Raw genomic sequence first — 10,243 nt, 5'->3', positions numbered from 1 at the left:
GAAATTTTTTTAAACATGGTTTTACAACATTTTTATCATCTTTATCTTACTTTTTAAATGTATTTTGAACACACTTTATGAACAAAATTATATATCTTATTATAGCTTATATATTTTAAGGCCTTTTGGTGCAATTTTATTTAAGTCAAATAATTATTGAACACATCAAAGTAAGTCAGACAACAAAATCTTCACTGCACACTATCCACAGCGCTGCTTTTCATGTCACTGTCTCAACATTGTGTCTAAAACCTTTCCATGTATGCTCTCCAAAAAAAATTTTTTGCCACCTTATTTATGTGGCTGAGGGGCAAGGAAGGGATGAGTGAATCCGTGCATTAGACAACGCATCACAATGTTAGACATATTTTATAACAGGCCGATATGAGGAGAAGTGTGAATAAATCTTGTGATGGAACTGTGGAAATTTAGGTTATTTTTTGGGTAGTAAGAAAGAACAATTCTCTGTAGAACCTTGTGCGTCATGAATGTCTCTTAACATTGTGCAAGACACATGTCACAGCTAATGCGCCTTCTGAGGCTGTATTCTGATGTTCCACTTGACTTATCCAAACATTTGAAGAACACTTTCAGCACACTCTACCTGTGCATAACAAGCACAAGTGTATGTGCGTTTTGCAGAGATCTGGTGACTGTGAAGGCTGTAACATATGATTCACATAATTTTAATATTCATCAAACCAATTTGACATTTATTTGTGAATAGTTTTCAGTTATAACACCATATCATTTCTCCTTACCAGCCCCATCCCCGGACTTCCCCAGGCTCGGGCGATTTTGTGTGCTCAGTGTGCCACAAGATATTCCCTCTGCAGCGCATGTTGACCCGCCACCTCAAGTGCCACAGCCTGGTGAAAAGACATCCTTGTCGATTCTGTGGAAAAGGATTTAACGATACCTTCGACCTCAAAAGGCATATGCGAACACACACTGGTCAGGAATGAACACCCTGTCTCTCTCTCTCACACACACACACACACACACACACACACACACACACACACACACACACACACACACAATGAAAAAAGAGCCTTCATTTTTTAAATACTACCAGGTTAATTTAATCTGCAAATTAACTTGAACTATACCTGTAAAATAAATGTAGTGGAGAAAAACTCAAGGACATTTTTGAGGCACTAATTATTAAAGTAGAGTAGTAAAGCTACTTTTCACCACTGCTTATAGCAAAAATCAGCTCAAAACATAAAATTGTTGGTGGAATTCAGAATTAAAACGAAAAAGTTTTGGCAATGTGTGTCACACAATTGCGAAGCCACTTGTGCCAATCTGAATGTACAAGTGCATCAACACAAACACACAGGAAAAAAACATCTTTTGTCTCCCCCTGCTGCAGGTATCCGTCCCTACAAATGTGAGCTGTGTGAGAAAGCCTTCACACAGCGTTGCTCTCTGGAGTCCCATATGAGGAAGATTCATGGCATTCACCAACAGTATGCCTACCGCCAGCGACGGTCTAAGATCTTTGTGTGTGAGGATTGTGGTTACACCTCAAGCCGCCCTGATGAGTATTTCCTCCATGTGAGACAGTGCCACCCTGGCAGTCCCGCCCTGCGCAGGTACTACCGCCGTCAGGCCCATGAGAACAGCAGCTTTACATCAGCCGACCGTAAACTCAATCCCTATTTGTTGTACTCAAACCCTGCATATTATATGTAGTGCTCATTCTAAATCTTAAATGTATCATAAGCCATTCATAAAATAAAAATGAAGTTAATTAGTTTTAATTGGGTTATCAACTATGTAGCACATATGTATGTATTCTTGAGCTTATACCCTTTGTGCTCATTCTTTAGTTTCTGTTTCCACTTGTATTAATCATAGTGTTATGTTTTCTTGCTCTATGCCTTTTATTAAAATAAAAATGAAGGATAACAAAAATATTTGTGATGTTTTTAATTTTTGGACAATGGATTTTTAACAATATTCATTTATTTTCTTTCTCAAAAAAGCAAACATACAGCCTTTAAAAACACAAATGGCTGCACCAGTATAAAGAGACAGGAGAAAAAACAAGGAATTGTGGATAGACGCAGTCTAACCCTGACAATAATAATAATCTAACCCATAGAAAGAAGAGAAAGCAATAGAAAAATTACCTGCTCCTCTTATTTTGAGAAGTGGCAATTGATATCTTCAGGTATAGTAGATAAAATTTTCAAATTCAAATAAACATTTTTTTATTAGGGTTCTAACCCTGAAGGGGTAGAATCCTATTGTTTTTGTTTCAGTTATTTTTTATTTAGGGCAGGGGTCTCCAACAGGAATCCCGTGAACTATCAGTAGCTCACCCACAGTTTTAGAGCATAGCTCACCCTAAAGGTCTGATAATATAGTCTGTATGAACCATGGATGCACAGTACAAACTTTAAGCAACACAACTTCACTCAGTAAATCTACTCGAAACACAACTAAAGATTGTTAAGCAGATTTATGGACGTTTATTAGCATTGGGGTTATCATGTCTGTGTGTTCAGGTTTGACTGAATCATGACTGAGATTTTTGACAGAAACATTGACACTGATGTGACGTCTGATCTGAGTTTCAGATACTTTTGGGACTAAATGAGAGTTTTGGATGTCAATATTTGATATGTGAATAAATGTAACCAGTAATAAAAGACATGAGTAGCTCCATTCCCTTTTATTTTGTCAAAACAAACGTAAAACAGCTGCCAAAACAAGCAAAGGTGTCAAAAAGAAGTCGGCTGTCAAAGGAGGCAGACCACTTATCAGGCACTCCGGGATTTTGTCAAAAGACATATTCTAAACCAAAGTTGTTGGGTTTTTTTTCAAATAACCATGGCTCTCATTCATAATCAGTCAGAAGAATGTCTAAAGACCGAGCTGGAACTGTTTACCGTTCCATACACTCAGACGTCTATTGAAAAATCCACATTTGTTGAAATCCCTCCGGTTTGGGCAATAACAGACACAGGTCGTCTGGAGTTTTACATATCGGCTAGTGGGGAGGATTATCTTGATCTGAATGACAAACACAAACAAGGATATTTTTTGACGGTTTTGGCGACCCACCTGTCTGTGACAGTTTCCCGTCGGAGATTAAAGGGCACATATTATACTCCTCTTTAGCCAGTTTAAATAAGTCTCAGAGGTCCCCAAAACTTATCTTTGAAGTTTCTTGCTTAAAAATCCACTCCGATCCTGTATTTCAGCATGCCTGTAAAACCCCTCTGTTTCAGCCCTGCTCAGAACAGGCTGTTTCTGTGTCTGTAGCTTTAAATGCAAATGAGCTGTGCCTGACCATACCCGTCTCCGGAAGGGGATGTGGCTTGGGCTTCTCGCACCATGATCTAATATTCACAGCGACCTGGTTCAACCATACGAATTTTATCCAGAGTCTGACCCGTAAGGAGAGGCTCCTGAAGAGGTTCAAACTCTACAACTACAGCAGGATATTTCTGAATGGTTGGTAACCCATTTTGTGTATTTTGACTTTACATTTTCAGTTTGTTGATGTGTGCTGGCACCCAGTAACTAACATGTAGCTAGGTAGCTAATGCTAACTGTTACTGTCTCGTCATTACTTGGAGCCCTTTTGGTAAATAAACACTATTGTGAATTGTTAATGTAGTTATGTCATGCCTCGTTAGATATACTTTTACAGTGTGAACAGATGTTTGTTGTCCGAGGACTGCTACAGGTGTTGTATGCATGTTTTGAGCAGAGATGCTCATCATAACATCTTCCTTTATGTACTAATTTATTTTGTGTATTACAATGAACTTACACCACTGTAATTCAGCATAAACATGTCTGTCACCAACATTAATCTTTAGTCAAAGACGAGGCTGTGCAGTATTTTCTACACTACACTGTTTCAACTCCACATTATATGCAACAAGGGACATGTTATAAATTACCTGTTATATGTGCTTGATATTTAGCCAAGCTTACTTCTTACCCACCTCAGCTCCACTGTCTGCCAGTTTTGAATTTCATAAACTTTATATTTTATATATTTTGAATAGGTGCTCCTGTGGAAACTGTTCAACCATGCCCACAGAAGCTGAGAATATCTGCTGCTAGGAGATAGCACAGGTAGCATTCTCACTAGACAAACTAATCAGTAATTTGTTTTGATTACGTTATATTTATAATAAACCATAGAGTTTACCATTTGTAATTCACTGTAGGTTACCAGACGGCTACAGGAGATCGAGGAAAAATTATGTATGGTAGGCCGTCCTGGGTTGGAGCCGCTCTGCCTCAATGTGTACTCCCTCTGGAATGCCTCCAACATATATCGTGCTGACTATGGTCCTTTACGGTCAAGAGGAATACACCAGTACGTTTTGCTTCTTTGTAAAAACGTATAGTTTCAATCTAAATATTAGATGTTAGGCAGCCTTGTTTTACTTCAGTGCACATAATTTTACAATGGTAATAACACACCACAAATGGAGTAACACACCCTCAAATAAATTGGTTTAGCTGCTCTTTGATTTGTGAAGTTTTTCCATCAGCAGATATTGTGCATATAATGAATTATAATGAATTCAGAGGAGTCATTTCTTTAGAAACGATCAAGCATTTATTAACATCAAATCAGGTACATATAATCAGTGATAATAAAAAAACTGTATGATTCACTGAATCCATATAAAAAATTGTGAGACACAACAATTGTGAGACTGCTTAGGATAAACACAGTCAGTTTATCCTAAGCAGGTCGCTGCTGTTGAGGAGAAGAGAGTTGCAGTCTGCTGTGAGCAGGCTGGCAAGAGAGCTGTTGTTTCAGGTAGCAGAGTTGACCTGGGCTGGGGCCTTGGTGCTCCTTGAAGAGCCGAGAGGGGAGAGCAGGAGTTTCTATCCAGAGCAAGCCAAAAAGAGAAGAGAACGAGAACAAAGAAGGAGATCTGGTTTTGTTTGGTGACACCCTGGGAGGTCACATGTCACACACTGACCAACACTGACTGGTCAATGAGGTCGCTGGGGGAGGGTCATCCCCAGGTGTGAACAGTGAGGAACTGTGTGTGTGTTTTCATGCATGGCACAGAGAGGCCAGGATTCACATCTTTGTGATAATCAGTTCTTTTGTTGTTACTTTTCTGATATAACAAACAATCAAATATCAATAGGCAGAGTCTTATTATTAAAAACTGGAGATTTTGCCTATGCTTTCCAGTTTGACTGGTGTCCATTTGTTGATCCTCTGGAGCTGACCCTTTGACCCCTTGGTCTGGTTGAGTGTCTCTCTGACATGCTAAAAGCATGGTCTGTTTGTGAGAGAAGGTTCCTTTGTCTCTGTTTCCTATCAATTTCATAATTTGATGGTGGGAAGAGTAAAAAAGTGTCAATTTTGGGTCCATAACTCTGCATGTCCTTACAACGAACTTCTTTAATGGCTTGTGACTGATGCCAGGACAGGCATGTACGCTACAGGCATGTGATGCTTCTATGCAATAAGTCAATTCCCAGTCTATCCTAGACTGTGGGTTATTGAGTGCAGTAAGGGGAAAAATTAGCAATTGCATCAATTAAATAAAACCCAGTCTAGATCACAATAAAGTTTGCAAAAAGTGAAGGTGTTTGAGTCCTTTCTGAAACCATCATAGTCTAAAATGTCTGAAGATACTTTACTCATGGAGTGAACGGTGTGTTAGGTGTGTTTCGGTCTGCACCAGACTCAGTCTTCATACAACATTGACAAATTACACACTCAAGTTGTAAGTCTTCTGATTCTATCTGTGCATAGCATTTGAGGATTTCCATAGAACACATACATCTCTATCGTGTTTATGTAGCTTTGGTTCAGTAACTCTTCTACTCATTCCGACTTTTTGGTTGTAAAATTTACAAAAGTAAAAGTTACATTTCAAAGGACACCAGGGTTGAACCTTCTTACTTTAGGTACATCATTCTTGTAACAGGTTAAAGTAAGACGAGTATTTTTCTCTGTGTGCTCTGAACTCATTGCAGCTCTACTGTAACTTTCAGTCTGGTAAGCAGGCAAGGCCGGTCAGAAAATATCCTCATCATTTCTTCCTCATTAGCTCTCAGCATTCTGAATTGCTTCTCGTATCAATTCATTTTGAAATGCTCCCGCAGTAACAAGATACTCAAGACGTTCTCATCAGAAGCATTTTTGTTTTGCTTTTCCTTTCTTTTTAGGATGAGTTTAGGAGGCTGATGAGTGGGGCATTGAATGCGCATAGAGCAGTAGCTCAGTCCTCTGTGCTGCAATAATGGGAGAAGTCAGCATGTGCCACCTCAACATGCACTCATGTGAGGTCAGTATGACAGTGTCTCCCCCAGGCTTGGACCTTCCCCCATTCTGCACACACCAGTAGGTATAACTCACTCGTCACCTGTGGAAGTCGAACCTAGAGGGAAACACAAAAATAGATTAAAATTAAATGAAATTATATACCAGGTCGATTTTGGCCATTTGATTTGATACATTTGTAGGAACACTAGAACTGAAATAATAATAATGGTGGAGAATCCCATGATCTAAAGAAACTTTTTGGGATTTTGTACCATGATGACTAAAATTTGAAATATTAATTCTTGCACAAACATAGTCAAATTAAAAGAAGCTAAATAATTGTGCAAACAGTACAGTATCAGTATCTTTTCGCTTAAATCAAGAGTTCAAGAAAACATCAAAAATCAGTTTCACTTTAATTAAAGCACTACACCTTAGCTCTGGTGTTTTCAATTACTTTGTCTGATGATACCTCTGCTTAGCTGGTATGGTGGAGTTATTGTGAGCATTGCCTGGTCACCAAAATCCATGATAAAGGTGTTATATTAAATGTGAAGTTAGTGATTCTAATCCAATACACTTTTTTTTTTAAATCAAATTCAGTGACTATCTCTTCACGGTCCACTAGCTGTCCATTGCATATGTGTGCTGATAAAAATCTGGTGATCTGGTGTTTCTACACAGCCCTGGATCTGTAAATGGGAAATACACAAGGTGGCTCACATCGAGTAACACAAACAATCAGCAAAATGATCGTGCACAGGACAAGGTAAGTGGGCAGTGGGAGCGGGAGATGGCACATCTGGCACATGGTAACAGATGGATGTTTTGACGGCCCACAATATTTCCTGCAACTTTGCTGGTTGATGGAGGCATACAACCACGATTCTAGTTTACAATTTTTTATTTACTATATTAAACTACTATTTATACTACAAATTCTATTTACTATCATTAATCTCATATTATATCACTGCTATAATATTAAAATATACTCATATTACACCTTGGTGTATTTAATGGCTATTAATGATAATAATATGCTGTAATGTACTGTACTGTTGTATATTATTGTACAACAACTACATCTCACTTTATACAATATAACACTTACATTGCATACGACTGTAGCGCTGATTACTCGTAGTATTAACTACAACTTAATTCTTATTGAAGTAATCTACTTCACTATACATAAGTAGAGAAATGACACGGGGACAGCTTCCTCTGGGCATGTCCACATCGACAGTAGGACAACTGAACACAGGCAACAACCGTCACACATCAACTCACTCCACCAATCTGACTCATCACTTACCTTACAGGCAAGGTGCATTATGTAGTTCCCAATCTAAATTAAGGACCGTTACCATTAATTAAACTAGTGTCATTCTCTCAATAAACCTGAGAAGAAAAAAAAATGTACAAAATAAATTTAATATTTCATTAATCTGGGGTTAGATAAAGGAGATAGCTTACAATTTCTCTGTAATTATCTGTCTTGGAATATTTGTATTTTCTGATATAAAATATAGAAAACAGACTGACTTCCATAGTGTCTCACTATTTTACATCATAATTTAATAATTAATCATTTGTTTTATTTTGCTCACTATTTTTTTTACAATTCCTTATGACAATTATTTTCCACAATGTGAGTAATTCAGTTCATGTAAGCCTAATGTTGATACACACTCCTTTATAGAAAGAAGCGGTTATAACCTAAACTACCAAGATCAAGTACCTTGAGAAAAAACTTTTTCTGTTTTATCAATCATAAACCCTGAATTTAGAAATAACTAATTGAAAATGCTTGACAAATGTAAATGTTACACTGTTTTCCTCCACAAAATCTGAAGCGCTGAAGGGAGGGGTGTATTTGTAATATGAATACCATAAAAACTGGTCAATAAAACGCACCTGTAATACAATTTTTTGTCACAAAAATGGAGTGCTGGATTCGGCTTTATTTATTTATAGGTCTATGGTTTGGATCCAATGTAGACCCAGCAGATGCCACTATAAACTAGAGCTTGTCCACATGTCGTCATACTGCAGTGCATTAGCCGCCAGTAGCCACACAATGATTAGGCTGAGGTAAACTAGCTGTACGCTACAGCTAACAGTATTTACAATGTGCGGGCCTACTGTTGCAAACTCAAAATGGCAAAAATTGAGAAAACTACAAGAAAAAGCTATACAGCTGTGCAGAAACTTCATGTTGCTGACTTTGCTGAATGCAATGGAAATCATAACGCAGGAAGACAGTTTAATGTCAGTGAGAAATTGCTTTGTGACTGGCGGTGCGGCTGGAAGCCATGGAAAAACAAAAGAGCTAATAGAGGGAGAAAATGTTTATGGCCAAGGGTGGAGGACATTGTTTCTGAGTGGATTGATGAGCAAAGACAGTGTCTGATCCCTGTGTCAAAAAACATGATTTACATTAAAGCGATTGAGAGAGCAAGAGATTTAGGCAATAATTTCAGTGGCTGGCAGGTAGAGAGAGAGGGACTGTCACTTCACATAGGGAACTCGCATTTCACAAAAGATGCCAAGAGACTACAATGAGAAAATGATGAAATTCCAGCACTTCATAATTAAAAAAAATTCCTATGGACTTGAACAGATAGGGAACATGGATGAGGTTTCCACGTGCTTTGATATGCCCCCCGATCACACTGTTAATAAAACAGGAGAAATCTCATTTCACCATAGTCCTGTCACGTTGTGCAGATGGCACAAAACTGCAGCCACTGGTCATCTTCAAAAGGAAAATGGTCCCCAAAGAGCACATATCAGCCGGTGTTTCCGTACTAGTGCATGAAAAGGGCTGGATGGAGGAGAAGGGCATGATCAACTGGATTAAAGCAGGTGAAACCTACTAGTACATTTCAATGAAGCAGTCTTTAATAGAAAACCTTTTTTTTGCTGGCAGTAGATCCTCAAAAACAGACTGCGTCTTATATACCAATGCGTTTTATTTACCAGTTTTTACAGTAGGCTTTCTCCTGAATCACATACTTCACCTTTAATGTGCACCAACCCTGTCTCCTTGAAATTATTTTTATATACTACCAAACTGTTCCCAGTTATGTTGAGGTTAGGGTTAGGGTTGAATGAAGTGCTACATTTATCAACAGCAGCTGTATCTCCAGGAGGTGGTTGGAGTCAAATTGAAAACACCTAGTGGGTGCACTATGGCTGTGTAGGGCTGCATATTTCTAACTGTCATTTTTGTTGCTTCTTTACTTTATGGTGTAGATATGATGTTTTACATGTAGGTTATTGTTTTTAAAGGCAGACATAAGTAATAATGACAAGGTGTACATTATGTTAATATCTTTTACTTTTCACTTGAACATTACCATTTAACTTAAGAAATATTTAACTTTTTAATCTATTGGATATATTTGACAGTTGTTGAACTCTTCTTTCCAGATTAATATTTTATATACAAAATCAATAAGTTAAATAGTCAAATAATATCTAAATACACACTGAGAGGAGGTGTCAGTGTGCTGCACAATTAATACGTCTCCTTTTGCTTATTATACATACACAATTGTGGTATTGCTACTTTTACTTAAAGGGGCATTAGACAACTTTTCTGTGTTTAAAACTTTTTCTAATCACTTTTAAATGCCAATGAGTGAAAAGGCTGTTACATAAGCCAAAAGATGAGACATTCCCCTACTTACTAGGTTGTCTCTATTGGCCGTGGTCAGCTACTTTTGTGAAGACCTTCGGGTCGCGCTTTCCTGGAGAAATGACGCGTGCTTGCTCCCGAGTGCAAGCTCCCATACAGCGGCAACAGCGTTGTAGCAATAGTAACAATGGCTCAGAAATTGAGACCACTATGGATGGCTTGTTGTTTGAAAATTTCTTTGTCAGCTAATGTTATGAGGCAATCAACAATATAGAATCTCAATCTCCTATTCTGTGGATTATATGCCACTGTAATTTAATTTC

General features: G+C 38.0%; 2 protein-coding genes across 2 annotated transcripts in view; one reads left to right on the top strand and one right to left on the bottom strand.

Annotated features, from left to right (window-relative positions):
• Positions 1–782: 782 nt before the first annotated feature.
• Positions 783–1,701, top strand: LOC111234567 (transcription factor Ovo-like 2). Its single transcript, XM_022762716.1, has 2 exons — positions 783–954; positions 1,379–1,701. The coding sequence occupies exons 1-2, from the start codon at positions 840–842 to the stop codon at positions 1,699–1,701; spliced, it is 438 nt and encodes a 145-aa protein (XP_022618437.1). The 5' UTR covers positions 783–839.
• Positions 1,702–6,287: 4,586 nt separating this feature from the next.
• The window catches only part of dmpk (DM1 protein kinase), a 30,112-nt gene continuing 26,156 nt past the window's right edge, over positions 6,288–10,243 (bottom strand). The window contains exon 15 of the mRNA XM_022762714.1: positions 6,288–6,389. Coding sequence (XP_022618435.1) covers positions 6,288–6,389 — 102 coding nt within the window. The remainder of the gene's footprint in view (positions 6,390–10,243) is intronic.

Source organism: Seriola dumerili, unplaced genomic scaffold, assembly GCF_002260705.1.
Source record: "Seriola dumerili isolate Sdu_G_001 unplaced genomic scaffold, Sdu_1.0 BDQW01000449.1, whole genome shotgun sequence".
NCBI lineage: Eukaryota > Metazoa > Chordata > Actinopteri > Carangiformes > Carangidae > Seriola > Seriola dumerili.
Note: the sequence above shows the minus strand (reverse complement) of the source record. Positions and strands in the feature narration are given on the sequence as shown.